Raw genomic sequence first — 19,862 nt, forward strand, 5'->3', positions numbered from 1 at the left:
TTTATTAATAAGGAGGTGAAAAGCTAGTTAGTTCTGGTTTGACTCTAAAGGAACTGTGTATCACAAGGTACACGTTAAACTTCTTGGAGAACAAGGCTATAGAAAAGCCTGTTTGGATACACACCAAACTATCATTAGTGATTACTCCCTGAGGAGTGGAACTGGAAAGAGAGAAGATGGAGAGGGAGGGAGGAATTGTTATTTTGTACAATAAGCCTGAGTTAAGAAATATTTAATGCAATAAGGAAAAGAAAATGCTAGAGCCAGGTAGAGAATTAAGCAGTGCAACTCACTGACTTTCTCACTTAATTTTTCTAGTAGCCTCTATAATCCCAAGAGTTGTAGTTGAAATTTCTGCTGGATTTCCTGTTATTGATTTCGCGGCTAATGCTGTTCTAAGTTTCTTTTACTTGCCACTTTGATTTGCAGTTTCTGTTCACAGCCCACACAAGTTACAGTTGTTCTTGTTTTCGCTTCTTTCTGGTGTCCTTTTGCAGATTACAAGAATTATTACAGTATGGATTTAGCAACCATTTTTAACTATAAGAAAGGTGTTGTACACAAAAGGGAATTGAGTTTGAGATGTCATCAGTTAGTTTTATGCCGGTCTCAGCTTGCCAATAGCATGTATTATGGCTGGACCCGCCTTTGTTCTTATTATGAGTACAAGGTGCCCTTCTGCAATGATCATCCGATAACTTTGAAAAACATAAAGGCTTATTACTTACAGGCCTGGAAATTACACAGCACACCTAAGGATACACAACGAAGTAGCGAGCAGAGAGCGAGAGAGAGACTACTGGCTGGGGGTTCTGCTTTTATTGGGGTTGAGGGTGGAGCCTAGGGTTTCGCGGGCTCACTCTTGATTGGTGAATGTAAAACAAGGGCAGGAATTTTAAGCGCAGGGAGACAATTTGCAAAAACAGCGGCCCAAATGGTTAGTTACAAAATCAACCAAGTTCTCTTAAACAAAGGGGCCTCAGTGACGGGAGGTGGCCTGGCTATTTACCTACGTAGTTATGTGGCTGACAATGTGTTTATTCTAGTAGTCTTTGAAGTAGATGCCTTTTTGAAGCAGATGCCTGGCAATCAAAACATAAGCCAGTCACTTGCACTACAAAAGGAAAAAAAAAAAACACAAACCATTACAACCAAGTTCCCAATCTGGGCTGCTCCTGAGAACCTTTCAGCACACTTTTTAAAAATGCAGATTATAGGGCTTCTCCCCAGATATGCAGAATCAATGGATTTATATTTTTAAGATCTCCAGGTGATAATATGGACAGCAAGTTTCAGGAACTACTAGACTCCCATTTCCTATCTCTCATTATCTAAAGCTCTAGGCTCATTATTCATGGTGGACTGTCACAGAAATTACTAGTATTACAGACTGCCGCACAAACCCAATTTGTACCAAATCTGTTTTCAATATGGCCGGCATTATCACTTCGTGATGTTACCTACATGTGTCAGAGTGGGTAACGATCTGATTGCAGAAAAGTATTACACCCTGCAAATTACCCCAGAGACACAGCATTAAAAAACACCACAGCTCATGCTTGAAAAGTCCAGTGAGAAAAACCCAGCAGGGTCCAGAGGATGTCTTAATAACCACATTCACAGAGGATTCAGTGTTGTGCCTGATACAACCTGCGATACAAGCATTTCACGATACCTCAGTTATCCCTAGGAAGAAACTATGCTTCAGAAAAGTTAAGGAACGATGTTGATAAAGTCACTTCTCCCAATCACTTAGTCTTTGACCACAGGCCAGGCACTGAGAACTCAGTTTAATAGCTACTGGTTGTTGACACTTCACATGAAACAAAGCATTTCATCTTTACAATAACCATCTGAGGGAGATAACACTTCCATTTTTCATAAGAAAGATCAGTTCACTTGTCCAAATCACATTTGGGGTCTTGAACCCGTATTTGGACCATGTCACATCTGACTCTGAAACCCATACAAGTACATGGGTGCTGGGAAGCTCTGGTTACTCCTGGGTAGGACTCTTTAGTTGGATGGGTGTTTTTCCTGTAATCCAAGCAGGGACGCCACCCATTTCACCATTCAATACAATGTTTCCCGCAGGACCACCAAATTAGTCTCAGGCATCTGACCTAGAGCTGAGAGGGGACCAGGGATCTGGAATTGAACAATCACACCAGGTGATTCTTATCAGGAAAATTTGGAAAACTCTTGTTTAGGGAGCTTTGGACAAGCAGAGGTTTGTTTTACAGACCTCCTGAGTTGTGTTCCTGGCAACTGCCACTCTTCAGGGAAGTCACAACCACCAAAACCAGGGAAGAAGAATGCTTCTGTCCTAATTGTGTTCCTCTGTTGCTGAGTTCCCTTAAAACATCTGCACTCCACCCCCACGCGCGTATTTCATGGAATTCCATGAGCTTTTGAACCTTTTACTGTCTCCTGTTGGGGACAGAGCCAGGAGTGCAGTTTCCTGGCTCTCGGCCTCACGTGGAAAGGTGCTGGCTCAGGTAGTAAATGGCCATCAACTGTGACCAGAGGGCCATCAGCTGTGGCTAGTTGGCCCTCAGCTGTAACCAGTGAGCCATTGGCCACTAATATAACTGGTGTGGCTACACTAACAGAAAACGGGGGCTAGCAAGAAGATGGTGGCTGAGCTAGCAAGCGGCAGAGTGTGGATTGCGGATTGCAGCTAGCAAGTGAGATTGGTTGGCAGAGAGAAGTGGACGGCAGATTGCGGATAGTGTGGCTCCTACTTCCTGTGTCTCCAACCCAGCCACCAGTGAGACTATAGTGGTATGACTCCCCTACCTATGACTCCATGGGTGTTCCTTTTTGGCCTCACCATGTTCTGCGTTCTTATGTGGAGAGCGGGACCAGAGACCCCGCATGACTCCCTGCATGACAGAGACTCTTCTGCATGGAGAGTTGCCCCATCCGAGGCTGCAGTGTGGAAAATGTCTCCGGCTGTATGGCGGACTGCAGAGTGGGAATGGCTTCCAGAACAATCAACCCAAACAGGATACAAAAGGGAATGTACAGGATGATTACAACTCTGCTAAAATTTATCTCTTGATGGACCAACGCTGGAAATGAATAAGCAAAAATAGCAACTGTGTGATACGGTGGTAAAAATGGGGATGAGTTTTCATTTGTCCTCTATTTTTCAATCTTTCTGTGATATCAGTATATGTAGACCTAGTTAAGAAAGGTATATTTGTGAAGTTTCTTACTGTAGAAAATGCTTTTCTCTAAACATTTCTATTATGTAAGTCTTTTTAGTTATCATATTGGTTTTGTAGAAAACTTTTAGAAACTAAGAATAACCATGTTGCTTCATATCACAGATATTCTAAGTACACCCAATCTTGGTCTCTACATTAAATAACATAAACGACTGTTACCATGGAGACTTATGTCTTTAACTTTGATGTACTGGAAGGCAGAAGAGCATAGAGGCTAAAATGGACTTTGGAGTCAAGCAGACATGGGTCCATGGGTTCAGAAATTACTAGTTCTGTGATCTTGGGCAAGGTGTTTACCTTCAAGCCATGGCTTCTTCAGCTATAAATTAAAACTAAAAAGGAACAAAATTTATTGAGAGCTTTCTACATGCCAGGCTTTATTTAAATGTATTATTTATTTCAATCCTCTTCTTTATGTTAAGGCATAAGTATGAATTTTACCCTATTTTACAGATGAGAAAGCTGAGTTTTAAAGGGAGGAGGGAGAATTAACTTGCCTGCAGTCATCCAGCCAATTAAGAATAGAGTTGGAATTCAAAGCTAGGATCTATGTGACCTTAGGACTCATGCTCTTAACACCACCTTATCCTACCTTACATGGGACTGCTATATATAATGCAAAGGTTGCTGGGAGGATAAAAAATATAATGTATTTAAAACATTTTGCACAGTGTCTGACACACAGCAAGCACCCACTACATGTTAGCTATAATCTTATACTGTCTATCCTAGGATATAGGAATGGAGCTGTAGAGGTATAGGGATTTTTCTACGCACTTCCCATCAGAACCAATGTGAATACAGGGAATCTTTTATGTAGGCCATCCTTTTGATCCAGTAATCTCATCTCTGGGGATTTATAAATATACCAAGGAAAGAAAAGGTTGCATGTCTGAGTTTGTGCATGGCTTAATTTTAATAGTGTAAAATTGCTAATGATCCAAATTAACATTGAAATTTTGTATAATCTAGCTACCGTGTTTCTTTGAAAATTAGACCTAGCCAGACCATCAGCTGTAATGCATCTTTTGGAGCAAAAATTAATATAAGACCTGGTCTTATTTTAATATAAGACAGGATGTAATATAAAATAATACTGGGTATAATATAATATAATGTAACATAATATAATACTGGGTCTTATATTAATTATTCCTCCAAAAGACGCATTAGAGCTGATGGTCCGGCTAGGTCTTATTTTTGGGGAAACACAGTAGGATATTGTGCAACCATTAAAAATGATAATTTTGAAGACTATGCTACAACATGGGAAAATGCCTACATTAGTCAGCTACTGCCACAAAACAATCTTGAAATCTCAGTCATATAGTAATAAGCATTTATTTCTCACTTATGCTTTGCAGGCCAGCTGGCGTTTGGCTAATATAGTTGGAATCATTCATTCAACCTTGGTTCCAGGCCATGAGTTGAATTCAAGCCTGCTTCAGATCTCTCATTCCTCAGTGACTGGTGAGCTTTCCAAGGCATAGTCTTCCCATGGCAATAGGAGAAGCCCAAGAGAGCAGACGTAATGCTGAAATGTGTAAAGTCTCTGCACACATCACAACTACTAACATTGCATTGGACAAAAATGTCACATGCCCAAGCCACATCAAGGAGGTGGGAAAATATACACCAGCTCTAATGTCAGGAACTATAAAGGGTACAGGTATAGGGAGTAATGAAGTATTGGGAACAATAATACAATCTCCAACCATGCCTTACAAAAAGGTTAAATGGCAAAAACACACGCACAGGATACAAAGTTGATTATACAACTTGATCACAACTATGCAAAAATCATTTCACATATCAACGAAGAATGAAAATAAATAAGACAAAAATGAAAAAAGACACACAACAACTATGCCTGGAAACAAGATGATAAGAACTTTTTATTTTGCCTTTTTCCATTTTTAAAACTTACACAATAAAATTAAATTACCTTTTTTTTTTAAAGGAAGTTTCAGAAGCTTCTCACAGCAGGCAATTTAGTTCGTCAAACTAATTGTTTTATCCATTCCATTAAGGGTCTATAGAAAAAAAATTAGAATTCTAAGTACAGACAAGTTAGTTGATTATTCTTAGTCCCCATCAGTTCCTAATCTCAACTGACACCTAATGAACGTCCATCAACATAACCTTTAACTTTTTCTGTTGCCAAAACCAGTTTAAATTCCTTTATTCTCTTATTCTTCATTATTGCAGTTTTGATGATTCTCCACACTGACCTCTTGGAAGTCTCCAAAATTAGATACTTATTTCAGTGAATAGAACCATTGTCCCTAGTACATTCTGATTTTCTGAAAGTGACAAGTCCACTCAACAGATAATTACTGAGCACCTACCATGTTCGAGGCACTAAACTAGTTGCTTAGGGGGACATAAAGATGTGTAAGTGACTATTCTTACTCTCCAGGATCTTGCGGTCTAATGGGAAGAGAAATGTGTACACATCTATTTGAGGGCATAACAGACGAGGAGCAGCGTTCAATGGTTCTCAACCCTGGTGGCATATTAGAATCATCTGGACAAGCTTTAATAAATACCGTGTTTAAGCCCATGCCCAGAGATGTTGATTTAATTTGTCTGGTGCCTGGCCTGATCACGGGTATTCTTTAAAGCTCCCCAAACGATAATAATGAACACCCAGGGTTGAGAACCACTGGGTTAGGCCTTCCACTTTAAGCCTGACTGAGCCTTTTCCATAGACTAAGAACTGGCAAAGCTCTCAACTTCAATATTTAAAACAATTATTTTAAAAATCAATTATCAAAAATTATGTCATGCATGCCTGTAGTTTAAAAAATTATATGGTACTGAGGCTTATGACTAAAATATAGCAGTTCCCTGTATTCTCCATTCCCTCAGTCTCCCTCTACTTTTGACTCTTTAAATTATTTATTTTATTTTTTTAAAGATTTTTAAAAATTATTATTGGGGAAGGGGAACAGGACTTTATTGGGGAACAGTGTGTACTTCCAGGACTTTTTCCAAGTCAAGTTGTTGTCCTTTCAGTCTTAGTTGTGGAGGGCGCAGCTCAGCTCCAGTTGCTGTTGCTAGTTGCAGGAGGCGCAGCCCACCATCCCTTGCTGGAGTTGAACCGGCAACCTTGTGGTTGAGAGGACGTGTTCCAACCAACTGAGCCATCCGGGAACTCTCAGCGGCAGCTCAGCTCAAGGCGCTGCATTCAATCTTAGTTGCAGGGGGCGCTGCCCACCATCTCTTCCGGGATTCGATAAGATGAGAGCCCACTGGCCCATGTGTGAATCCAACCTGCAGCCTCCAGAGTTAGGAGCATGGAGCTCCAACCACCTGAGCCACCGGGCCAGCCCTCTTTAAATTATTTTTAAAGAATTCACACATCTCCCATTATCTCAAATGTTAAGACACTGGTATCTTTTGCATCATCAAAAATGAATTAATTGCTGAACTTTATTATTTTCTCCCGCCTAAAAGTACCCTAAAACCCCCAAGGAACAGTAAAAAGGAGGAAGCGCCAAGTAATTGTGCAGCAGAAGGTGGGAGAGAGGTTCTTTTGTCCAATCCATAGCCAAGACTAGATTCATACTGGCCTCTCCGATGGCCTGAGCAGTTCAGACAGGCCGCTAAGGGCACTTCCCCAAGCCTCGCCTGCTCTCCCACCTCTTGGAAAGCTGATGGGCTTTATCTGAAATTACAGCCAAAAGAATATTTCCACACTTTGTTCTGCATTCAGGCCTCCCCAGCATGAACGAAGTTGTCCTACACTTTTCTAGAAGTTAAGAACAGTCTCGAAAGAGGAATCTTTCCAGAGCCATAAAACAAAACAAAACAACAAACCTTAAGACAGAAAAACAAGACTTTATTTCTAATATATTATTAGGAATAAATTGTTATTTCTAATATATAACACATACATTGGAAAGAAGACATGATAGGAAGGTATTGCCTAGATTTTGCTACGCCAACGATTAGTTATCTGGCAGAGTTTAGAATGAGTTTAGTGCTATCACACACAAAAAAATGAAGCCATAGAATGGCTGCAAAAAGAGTAACCAAGTTTGACTTAGGGGGATGATGAAAGTTGCATTGAAGAGGTGGGTTCTTGAACAGGGGCTTGACTGACGAGTCAGAGGGAACAGAAAAGGGTTTGAAGGCAGAGAAAATGGCACAGGCACAGCCAGAAGCCAGGAATGTGTACAGGCAGCATAGGTCCTGGATTGCCACCCAGGCTCCCCGTAACCTCTCACAGTTGGATTATAAAATTAACACCAGATCATCACGGAAGAGGGCAGGAATATGCAAAGACTCCGTCTAGACAAGCTACTTCCCAGGCCTGTAGCTGGTCCAAGCAGTTGGTAGCCTAGATGAACGTATTAACACGTGAGAATGAATGTGAGCAAAGTATTGGTATGTGTTCGGAAGAGTGAAGAGAAGGTTGGTCGTCAACCTGGAAACTTTAGAAACTAGGAGAGAGAGAAAAAATTTTATCTGAGGCAGAAATCATGGAACGAGTCACTTGTGGCATTCTAAATTTGCTTCCTTTTGTAAACCTGACCTGACCAGTCCTTGTGGTGGAACTATCCCTGTTTTGGAGATGATTGCCATAGTCTAACATAACCGGAAGACTTCGTACATTTGAGTCAGATTACCAGCTCCCCCTTGCTGCAAAGCTATGCTTCTATAATTTGGCTTCCTATATTACTATTGAATATACTGATTAGCGAAAGCATCTGGCTCACGTATGACTATAATCCTCACTGTAAATTGCCGGAGTGGCATTTTCATTCATGCCTTGGTCTTCTGTGAGCTTTATTAGCATAAAGCCATCCCAGAGAGACTGATCCAGACTTGGTGCAAAGAGGAAATCAAGTCCTGAGCCTATAAAGCTTGAGACCCATAGCCAGTATGAGGTGCCAACCAAGCTGCCGTCTGTCCCGAGACACCGAGTCAAAGTAAGCAACTGGGCGAGCACCCTACCTCTGACCCCCTTAAATAGGCCAGCAAGGCTGGGTGCATTAGAAACTGGGAGATGGAAATATAATAAAGGATGCATTCGGAGAGCACGTCAGGGTGTATCATGGAAAGCCTTGAAAATTGGTTTGGTTTGAAGACTGCAGGGAATCACTGAAGGTGCATTCGCAGGGGATGTCACAAAATCAGTTCTCTATTTGAGGAGAGCCTCTCTGTTTGACAGCATGAAAGCTGGATTAGTCTAGGAAAGCTGGAGGCAGGGGACCACATTGAAGGCTTGTACATGGAGGAGGTGAAATGGACTGGAAAACCGACAGTGACACTGCAAACAGAGTGTCACGGTCAGTTCCCTGATACATTTCTGTGGCTCTCTGCCTTGCTGATTCTGCCTGGGTTTCCCCACTTGTCATATGTTAAAAAGGAGTAACTGCCACCTGCCTGGGGAAGGAACTCTGCTCTATGTGGCTACCTGTATTGCTTGAAATCATTTTCAGAAAGCTGCCCTCTTTTCATAAAGCAGATAGAGGTGTTTAATGGCTCTTGAGGCAAAGCAGAGCTTATGAGTTTCCTCTGACAGGGTGCATTCTGGACTCAGCCCAAACACGATATTCCTCTCCAGGCCTGAGAACTGCTGAACGCTGTCTAAAATGATGTCACTGCCCAACACACCAGAGGCCCGGCTGAACACAACTCCTGTTATTCCATGGGTCTCAGTTAATTCCATTGCTTTTAGCAGGGCACACTCATAGCGTCCTCTGTCCTCCCCACTCCTGCACAGAATTGCTATATCTTTGGGCAGATAGCCATAGTGGAACAGGCTGTGACATCTTTCTGCCACGTGGTTGGCCATTTGTTCTGTTGTCAGGTTAGTCTCTGTCTCATACACCCCAGGCAGAGCCTGAGCACACATGGCTTCCTTGTAGGCTGCTTCCCCGAACAATGCCAGTGTGCCTGGACACATGTTGGAGGGACAATTTTCTTTGATTCTCTTCATTTCTTGTTTTATGACCATTGCTATTTCCAGAGAACAGTGGATCCCATCGGTGACTGTTTTACAAGGAAACTGAGCCGATGGAGGGGGAAGGCCATTGCCATCTGCACGATGGACTTGGAAAGGGTCCAGAAAAAGCCAGAGGACCCCACGGGGAAGGTTTTCACTTCCAGCCGCCCTCACCTTTGGATGGGTGATGCTCTTAGCCTTTGTGTACCAGTCACCATATTGACTGCAGAACTTCTCAGTCTCATCCACCACTATGTGTTTAATCTTTAGGAACTTCCCTTGCATGAAGGTTTTCCGGGTCACAGCTTGGCAGGTGCTCTGTTGGCTGTAAGGATGAAAGAGAGAATAGGTTCAGGGAACACCATGCATTCATTAGTCTCTGGATTGGAGTCAGCGGCTCGTACTCACTTGGAGCCTGATTCAGTGATTCAGTCATAAGCTGCTCGACTTACAAGTTACCTGACAGAATACATAAGTGCAGACCCTCCTCTTGGGGGTTATCTCATTAAATCTGCATTTGAAACTTTTGAAATAAACCCAGGTGGGAGACTTTATTATTTCTATTAGTAGTCTATTTCTCCTGCTTCACAACCCCCGAAGACAAGCTCCTTACATCTACCGGCAATCTCGAAAGTAATTTACACTTGTTACCACCATTTCTTTACTTTCTGCCCTTTTTAGAGCTAGAGAACAGTCACCTAGAGGCATATCATAATTTTTATATGCAAAAGAGGTTTGGACGAATACAAATTCTTCTAAAGCAAATCCTATCTCCCCACTTGTAGTACAAAACTAGAAGGCTCTTTAGATTTTGGTAAGGAAAACATCAAGAGATGGCTGAGTTCCATGACTCAGATGGCTGAGTCAAGTAGGATAGCTGATCTGCAGCGCTGTGTCTTTTTGGAGCTATAACCCTATTTACTTTGCTCAATTTTCCTTTACAGTTGTTTTAGCATATCTGAGGAGGAGGAAGAAATTAGAGGAGGACAAGAAACAACCAAGTTTGGTTGTTGCTCTTGGTTGTTGCTTCCTCTAATTTGGATCCAGGTAATATCACTCATTCCTATAGATTTCCTGATTTTACATACGCAGTCCCTGGGCTTTACTCCCTATGCTTTGAATCCTAACTATTCATATTCTTCTCTTCCAGCCTGGACTGTACAGACGCCTTGAAGAAATGCACTGATTCTTAGCCATTCTCTGTATCCCCCTCATCTTTGGATTCAACAGACATTGAATTTGCCTTTGTTGGGTTGAATTTGCCTTTTGACTGGGGTATTTTAAAACTTATCTATAAAGCGTAATAAAGAACACAGTCCTTAGCATAGTTTACAATGTCCTTCTCAATCTGCCATCGGCCTCCTTTCCAACTTCATCCCCTGCCACACACTAACACCCTCTCACTGCTCCAGTCAGAGTTACTCTTCTGATTCTCTAGTGTCTCCATGTCTTTGTCCTTGCTGTGCCTAAAAAGCCCTTATTTTATTCACTTCTCCTACTGACTTCTTAAGAGTATGTCCAAGGATCTCTTTCACTGGGCATATGTGTTGCCTACCTTTAGCCTAAATTAAGATAAGCACGTCTTTACTATCATACTACTTACGTAACATTCACATTGCTTGTTTTTCCTTTGTCCCTCTTCCTGGGCTGTAGGGCCAGGTCTTCAATCTGTTTTTCCCCCTCTAACACTACATGTCCACAATGCCTAGCCTAGCTATACATGGTGCTCAAAAAGATTTGTTGAATAAATAAGTAAACCAAACCAAAAATTAAAATGAGATTGCCCTCATTTGCTGAATTATAAAGCAACTAATTTCTTTTACTAAATTGAAAGGTAAAGATTGAAATCGAAGCAAATTTGCATGTTTTCTAAAATTAGTGATTCAGAACAATTCAAACAAATGAAAATATAAACAAAATCAAATGGTATTTAAATTCAAGTTTCTGTTATGTATAACACCTAATTAAACTGAAATACCCTATGACTTTAAAAGTATTAAGTATCAAGAAAAAAAGTTTAAAGAAAGGTTCATTTATACTTTTCTTAAATTTAAAGCCACAGATTGTGGAAAAAGGTGTCTAGTTATATAAATTTAAAGTTACGCATACTTAGCTCATTTATAATGAGATGTTTAAGCCTGAAAACTGCGAGGTATCCATTTGTCGCTCAACTACTTGACCACTTGGAAATGTGCATATAGTTTGGGCTTTTGTACTTACACAGTTAAGGCATTGCGAACTGTTAAACTAACAACACGATTTACTTTTGTGATCCTGTAGAAAGACTGACTAAATACATTTATTGTGTTTAGTTAGGGAAACACTTACAGCACGTAATCCTTTAAGGCGTCACTTTCACACACATAGAGAATCTCTTTTGGTTTGCAGTGGAAAAAGTCCTTAATTTTCTCCATGATCTTTATGGCTATGGCTGTCTTCCTGGTTCCCGGAAAGCAGTGGATGAACAATTCTCGTGTTTCCCGAAGGTTCTTTGAAAGCAACTCGCACTGCTCTGCGATGAGCAAGTTGAAAAATTCACAGCCCAGCTGGTGACTCAGAAAAGATCTGGAGCACAGCGAGACCACAATAAGGGCCTGCAGCAAGTCTTCTACGTCGTCCTTGTTAGCAAGCTGGTAGGACTGGGGGTAGTATACGGGGATTTCACAGGGTCCGCACCGTGTGCTGGGCAGGTACATCAGCTTTGGAATGACACACACTTTCCCTGTGTAGCCACCAACAGTTCCCAGTTTCTGCTTTAACTGATAAGCAGTATTTCGGGCATACGCAAGCCCTTCCCTCTCACTGGGCTGTATTAAGATTGTATAGAGTACCAGGGGGCTGTTCACTGCTATTAGGAGTGCATCACACAGGACACCCTGCTCTTTCCGTAAGCCAACATCGCTTGCCCAGCTTCTAGAAAATATCACAATCCCTTGAGAACAAGGACGTATCTGCGTCTTCATTAATTCCTCCAGTCCTTCATGATCTGAGAATAGCTTCTTACAGAGGGATTCTGGTTTAAATTGTATCTCTTCCTGTAGCACTGAAAATGTGAGGAATAGAAGTTACTAAAATGTACAAAAGCATATTGTAAGTATTCCTGCAGAGGAAGACATTAGCCGTGAAACTATAGGTTTCCTTGCCTGCAAAGAAAACACCCCCTCTTCAAGGACCAGGGCTGTGAAGTTCCCAGTGTGGGCAGCTCTTACAGGGAGGGGTCTTCACAGGACGACCCCCTAGCACTCTCTCTCCTCAACCCCAAACGGTCCACTATGGCTAGGAATTCACTCCTTCTGTTAAGGGTTTTGTGCATGTGTATGTGTGAACCTGAGGCTTTGGGGGAACTAAGAACTCGCCTTTAAAACAGGATTCTTAATGTGTGGCAGTTTTACTTCCCCACCCCAGGACATTTAGTAATGTCTGGAAATGTTTTGATTGTCACAGCTGGAGGGGTGCTCCTGGAATCTGGAGGATAGAAGCCAGGAATGTTGCTATACAGCTTATGATTCACAGGGCAGCCCCTGTGAATTCATAGAGAATTACCTGACCCAAATGTCCATCATGCCAGTGTTGAGAAACTGCTTGAGAACCCCCTGGCTGTCCTCCGTCTGCACTGAATGCCAGGGGGCAATTCTCTTGTGGTATAGACCTAAGGAATTGAGGAGAATTCCTAAATTCTCTCAAATTTGAGGAACAAAAGCCATATGTGACATGAACCCCAAAAGTGCACAGAAATAATATGTGAATTTGGTGACTGCCAAACAAGAGTTAGCCTATATGGCTATATGATTGTTTAGCCATGTGTTTAACAATCTAAATGATTGTTTCAGGACGATTATGTCTGCTAAGTCCTACATTTGACCTTCTACCTAAGAAGAAAACATCTGGGCTAATTGCTATAAATTCCTCCCAAAGTAATTTTAGAAAGAAAAAAAAAAGTCCCCTCAGCTGAAGTCAAGAAGGAAATACCTGGAAACAAACGTTGTTGTAGAGCCGCCTTAAATTCCAGGACTTTTATGGGATATGATGGGCTTCTTGGTACAGATGAAGCTGGTGAAATCAGGGGAAGACTGTAGTCTGTGGCCAAGCTGGAAGGAGCTAAACAAATACACGGAGAGTTGTTTCACGTGAAAAAGAAAAATAACTTTTTAATTGTTCTTCCTATTGTCGACATGTGCTTTGCCTCATATATACCTGAGCTGCTGTCACACTTTCTATGCCTCAAACAGTTCACGTATATGAGGAAAGGAAGTCGGGGGACTCCTGGAGAGCATGCACCTTCTAAGTCACTGTATGACTCATCTTAGGCAAGTCATTTCACCTCTCTGTCATGCCAGGGTGAGGTGATCCCTGAGGTTCCTTCCAACTCTAATTTTCTGATTCCAGGTCATCTCTAAGAGAAAAAGGCTTCTAGTGTGTATGTGTCTTAGTGTGTGTGGGGGGGAGTGCCAGAAAAACTCAAGCACATTGTATATTTTTTATATTGTTATAGCTGTTTAAGTCCCCATCCAAGGTTTAGATGGAATAGAAAGTGGCAGGATCTCTAGTGTGTGTGTGTGTGTGTGTGTGTGTGTGTGTGTGTGTGTGTGTGTGTGTAAAGTAAGCTCAAAACAAATGAAACTCAAACAAATTTAGGACAAGAGAAAGAATCTCCAATAAAATCATGCAAATTTTGATCCAGGCTTCCTTTATCAAATTTGGACCACACTGGCCACGAAGGCAAACTGATAAACTTTGTTCAGCCTGTGAATCCTGTTTGGATTAATTAGAAATCACTAGGGCTGATTCTAAGCAAAACTATAAGGGAAGTGAAAACACTAGGGGTCCTCCCCACCACCATCCCTGGCCCCAGCAACCCCTTTTGCATCGGTTTTTCCCCACTTGATGGTGACCCAAGCCCAGGGGTTGAAGGTATTAGCTCCTTGTTACTGAAACAATTCAAATTTGTCAATGAGTTTCCCTCAAAAGAATTAGTGGACATTTTTAAACATTGTTTCTCTGAAATATCTTTAGATTGAGACTACTGATTCACGGTTTTTGACTAAGAATATCAACCTGCCCAATTTTTTTTCTAACAGGCCTTTAAAGTGCATAAAAGGGAACTGTCACTAATTCATGGCTGATGGCATAATATAACTTTCCCAAATCCAAGTGTTTCTTGACCTCAAAGAGTTCATATTCTTTGAGTTCATACAAATATCAGAAAAACGAACCCTGTCGTGGGAGAATATTTGTAAACAAAACAACTGTTTACTCCTTAACTATCTGACCCAATACCCACAGAGGGTAGAGAAGGGGGTTCCTCCCTGCTGACTGGATACTGACTTCTATTCTGCTTTACCTGGCTGAATATCCAGCATCAGGGCCACCCAGTGCTCAGCGGTGAGCCTTGTGACAGAATTGTCCCTCATGATCCAGGAATCCGGGGCCTCTGCGAATACTACACAGCAGAAGGGCTCCACGTGAATCACACAGACATAACCATACAGGACGTCTTTTTGGTATACATCCAAGATTCTGGTGGTGAAAGTCACCTTTGGCTTCTCACAGCAGAAATGGAACCTGGGCAATTTTTCTATGCAGTTTTCTATTTCTGTTTTTAATAAGTCAGGGTTCACTTTTTCTCTCATACATCCAAACACTTCTTTGCTCTCATCATCCACCCCAATAATGAGGTATCCCCCACGGGTGTTGGCAAATGCAGAAACATAATGAGGCAGCATTTCTTTAATCCGAGGGACAACCTTTTTGGTGGTGAATCTTTTAAACTCCACATGTGTTGACTCAGTAAAGCTGAGTTTCTCTTTATACATGAGTTTGTCCCTTTTAAGGAATTCTGAGGCAGACATCTTCATATCTTCTTCTTCCTGAATGTTTCTTTCAAGCACTTTCTGAGGATGTACCTCCTTCACCCTTGTTCTCCCTCTTTGGGCTCTAGACTGCTTCTCTCTGAGAAGCTCCAGGGCGCTGCTGGCACTCAGGTTGATAGCGGAAGTCACATCTCGCTGATATAAATTAGAGCGCAAGCTGCAGATCCTTAGGGGGAGGCTGGAAACATTTGGGCTCCATGACTTCACAAAAATCAGGAGGTTGTGTCCCTGCTGCATGTAGTCAAGGTATTTCTGTGAACCTGAAGGAAGGAGCTTTTGAAAAGAAGTTTCCAGATCGTGTCCCAGCCCATAGCATCGGTAACTGTAGTTTTTATCATCTATCTCCGCTTTGATCACACCCCCTCCAGAATTTAACAGTGCACATGTAGCTTGGATGATTGTAGAATTCTCAGTTCTTTTCAAGTACTTATTGGCCATCTTCTTCCTGTTCTCTTCTCCAAAAGTCATTCTGCCCACTTCTACGATTTTCTCAGGATACAGCATTTCCATATTGGTCTTGAGACTCTCCATCTCAGCAGCCCCTCTGTGCTCCAAACAGTGACTGAAGAGGATTCCCATAAATAATCAAGATAAAAATGTTGTTGCTACATTAAAAAGAATTCCAAAGATTATAATGTTTTCTTCAAAGCTATAAATTGTTGGAGATACATTTTAACATGGAAATAATCTTTGATATCAGTTTGCTAACAACTTTGTCAAGATCCTTTGCTTTTCCAGCATGAATAATCATAGATAAAGGTGACTGCTTAATATTTTGATATTATGGAAAACTTATAGTGCTGAAAATTTTAGCCATTTTTCATAAAATCAGAAAGCACCAACAGTGAGCTCAGATATAAAGGGCATGGGCTGGCATAGGAGTCAAATAAGTTATTACAGAATATGTAGAGGTTGAAAAGATGCTCCTATTTATAATTCAGACAGGAAAAGAAAGGAGGGCAATAAAGAATATATATATATATATATATATATAAAGAATATATATATGTATATATATACATATATTTTTTAAATATAATTTTGCTATAAAAAACATAAAAGTTGGTATTTTTATGTGGTATTTTATACATTTTTAAGCTTTATTCTACTCTTGAAAGAATGTCAATTGACACCAAACACAGAAATTGTTTTCTCTCTTCCAACATTCTTCTAAAAGTACATTTCTTTATATACACTGTCATGTAGGAGCAGATGTTTTCCTGTCCTCCTAATAGTTCTGCCCTGTGGTGTGGGAACCTCTAAGACTTGGAAAAGAACATGAGCCTTTGGAACATAGTTATTATAACTGTGGTAAACCTTCTTTGGTTTCGCAGATCAGAGGATAGTCATCTAAATTGAAAATGGGGCTCTGAAGCAAATATTTCAGATACGACTCCCTTAGCTTTTGTTAAGTGCAAAATAAAATGTTTACTAATCCAAACCAAAATTCTTCCTCTAGAAGAAGAGAACCCATTTCTTCTGTGTAATTGTTGCAAAGTAGAGGCCATATGGATATTTACACCTACCTAGAGGAAAAAAAGCAGGCATTCAGCGGGACATAGTCATATGCCCTCCTCTGCCATAGTTTGCTCTTGGTTGCCTTCTCACTTTCGCCAGGCAAACCAGAATCAACCTGATGAAGTGTTTTTTTCCCCATATATGAGCATCTCCTACAGGTAAATGTAAATGCATGGCTCTTTAGAGAAATTTCTGATAACATTCTATTCATATCATAGAATCACAAAAGAGTTGGAAAGGATTTTAAAGATCTTCCGGTCCAACCATCTATCTAATTCTTAAATCCTCTCTATAATATTCCCAACTTTCAACAAACTGCTTTCCAGCAACTGCTTGAACACCTCCAGAACTCATTACCTATGAAATTAGTCCCTTCTATTTTCCAACAGCTCTGTTAGAAATGGCTTCTTTATTTTTAACTGTAATTTGTCTCACTATAATTTGCACCTGCTGGGACTCACAGAACAAATCTAATTGCTTTTGAACTAGCAGACCTGTACTCTTTCGACTCCCAAGTCTCGTTGATGTTAGTTGGATGTTGATAACAACTGTGATAAATACATTTTCTGAGATTCTAGCTCCCTGTGAACATCCTTTTCACTCTTCCTAAATTTCTCCTTTACAAGTTTCCCCTTAGCTACCATTTTACCAAGCCCTTCATGCTGTCAGACACAAATTGCACCTATGATGCGATGGATAAAATTTTTTAATTTAAAAAAAGTTTGTTTTTGGTTTTTTTTTTTTACCTGATGCTCTTCTCCTCTTGCTGTTTCAATTCCACATCTGGCTTTGGTCTGAATGCTTGCTTTCTGTCACAGTCCCTGGTGCCCTTTGATATCAGCCTGGGAGGAGCAGGAACTCTGCCAGACTCCCCCAGTCTTCATAACATTGACCCCCTGAGGAAGGCTGATAAGGACTCAAAAAAAGCCTATGACAGGGCAGATTAGCAGGCCAGCGTCTGACTTCTGGGAGTGAATGAGGCAGTAATTGGACAATTCAGAAGTTTTCAAGTGAGGGGCCAAAACTAAACTTCATACTTCTAGGGGACTGAGTGTCATTTCCGTATAGCACACAAGCATCTCCTGTCCTGGTTAATTTCATTTTAAAACTTTACATTCATTTTAAATCATGCTGCCCTGTACATATCCATTATGAGAAATATTAACCTATTTCATTACTTTCCAAGTTACTTGTTCCATTCTGATTACTTTTGTTCCTTTTTCCTTTTTGTTGGGCACAAGACCCAGCCTAGAAAAATGCTCATTGATGAGGCACTGGCTATTTCTGGGTGATAGGATTTCGGGTGGTTTTCATTTAATTTCTTTTCCTCTTTTTTTTTTTAAATAAACTTCTATGTTTTCTAAATGATCTACAGTGAACATGAATTGTTTTTAAAATAAAAAAAGCAAGTGAAAAAATAAACAGGTGAGAGACAGTTATCTCACTTGGCAATGCTGGTTAAACTGGATAACGTTTTTTGTAGTAGGCTGAATAATGGCCACTAGTTATTATTTTTAGGAACCTGTAAATGTTACCATATAAGGAAAAGTAGTCTTTGCAGATGTGATAAAGTAAGAATCTTGGGATGGGGAGATTCTCCTGGATTATCTGGGTGGGCCCTAAATCTAATTACAAGAGTTCTCATAAAAGAGAGGCAGAAAGAGATTTGATATACACAAAGACAGAGACCATGTGACCTATACAGGCAGATCAAAGTGATGTGGCCACAAGTAAAGGAAGCCACCGGAAGTTGAAAGAGGCAGGACTGGATTCTCCCCTAGGCCCCTCGTCCCTGGGGGAGCACAGCCCTGCTGACACCTTGATTTCCGCCCAATAAAACTGATGTCAAACTTCTAGCTGTGGGAAAATAAATTTCTGTTATTTTAAGCAACGACGTTTGTGGTATAATAATTTATTATAGTAGCCACAGGAAACTAATACACTTGTCTCCCTCTAAATTAAACCATCAAACAATTCTGTGTTTCTACTTCAATTTGTTTATGATAAAATGACATTATTAAATAGGTTTCTGGACAGCCCCAGTTGTTTTTTTTTTTCTTTAATTAACTGAGGTTACTATTCCTACAAAGTTCTGCTTTGCTAGCATTACCTTTTGTACATGTTGGCTGAATAGAGATTCCAGGATAGGAGGCAAAACAGATACTGTGAAGTATGATCAGCACAGTGATACCATGAACTCCGAAAGCTTGCCCTTGGCTTCCACTTTAACTTATGTTCATTTACTTCACTTCCAAATTAAGTTTCCCTTTTAGTTCTACCTACCTTAACTCCCAGCCTCATGCTCACATTGAAATCCCTCTGATATTACTTACTTTCAGAAAGACAGAAATGATCATCATTTACTGGACATGTGCATTTGAGTACGAGGGACCAAGCTGGGAGCTTTCCACACTACACAGAAACTGAGATTACACGACTGGTAAGTGGAAGAGCTGGGGTTTAAAGCCAAGTCTGTCTAATACAAATGTTCCTACTGCTTCCACTGCCTTTCAGGTTCGAGATTCTGGATAGTGTTGGAGTCCTCAAAATCAGAAATTCTACCTAAGTATCTCCTTCTTTTCTTCCTGGTCAACAGGAAGAACATTATTGGGGCAGGAGAACCAGGAAACACATTGTTACTTCATGTTTATTTTTCTTCAGCGTACTCACTAAAAGGGACCAAATCCAGAGAAGGAGGGATAATGTGAAAGATGAGCAAGGAGAGTTTCTCTTTCTTCTTCAAAGTTCCTTAGTTAAGTCCCCTGGCTATGAATAGTTAGGTTCTCACACCAGGGAGGATTTCACATCTTGGTTCTGATGCCTCAAAGCAAGTGTCCATGATACAAAGTAATTTGCAGTCACTCCCTGGGACAGTGCTTTTTCCTAGATCTTGGGAAAGTGATCTGACTATTCTGTTGACAATTGGCTAAGAACTAAAGCCCCCAATTTATTTAAGATGTATTTATTCATTAAGAATTTTAGGAACCCTCATACACTGTTGGTGGGAATGCAGATTGGTGCAGCCACTATGGAAGGCAGTGTGGAGCTTCCTCAAAAAATTATGAATAGAATTACCATATGACCCAGCAATCCCTCTCCTGGGTATCTACCCAAAAAATCTGAAAACATTTATACATAAAGACACGTGTGCTCCAATGTTCATTGCAGCTTTATGTACAGTGGCCAAGACATGGAAATAACCAAAATGTCCTTCAATAGATGAATGGATAAAGAAGTTGTGGTACATATACACAATGGAATACTATTCGGCGTTAAGGAAAGATG

The 19,862-nt window shown here is 40.8% G+C and overlaps 1 protein-coding gene across 1 annotated transcript in view; it reads right to left on the reverse strand.

Annotated features, from left to right (window-relative positions):
* Positions 1–15,590, reverse strand: part of LOC308488339 (uncharacterized protein) — a gene marked incomplete at its 5' end in the record, with an annotated part of 34,529 nt that extends 18,939 nt beyond the window's left edge. Inside the window, 4 exons of the mRNA XM_081028008.1 lie at positions 8,692–9,514; positions 11,518–12,232; positions 13,159–13,287; positions 14,531–15,590. Of these exons, the coding sequence (XP_080884134.1) occupies positions 8,692–9,514; positions 11,518–12,232; positions 13,159–13,287; positions 14,531–15,590 (2,727 nt within the window). The remainder of the gene's footprint in view (positions 1–8,691; positions 9,515–11,517; positions 12,233–13,158; positions 13,288–14,530) is intronic.
* Positions 15,591–19,862: the final 4,272 nt, after the last annotated feature.

The sequence above is a fragment of the Rhinolophus hipposideros genome (assembly GCF_964194185.1).
Source record: "Rhinolophus hipposideros genome assembly, chromosome: 20".
NCBI lineage: Eukaryota > Metazoa > Chordata > Mammalia > Chiroptera > Rhinolophidae > Rhinolophus > Rhinolophus hipposideros.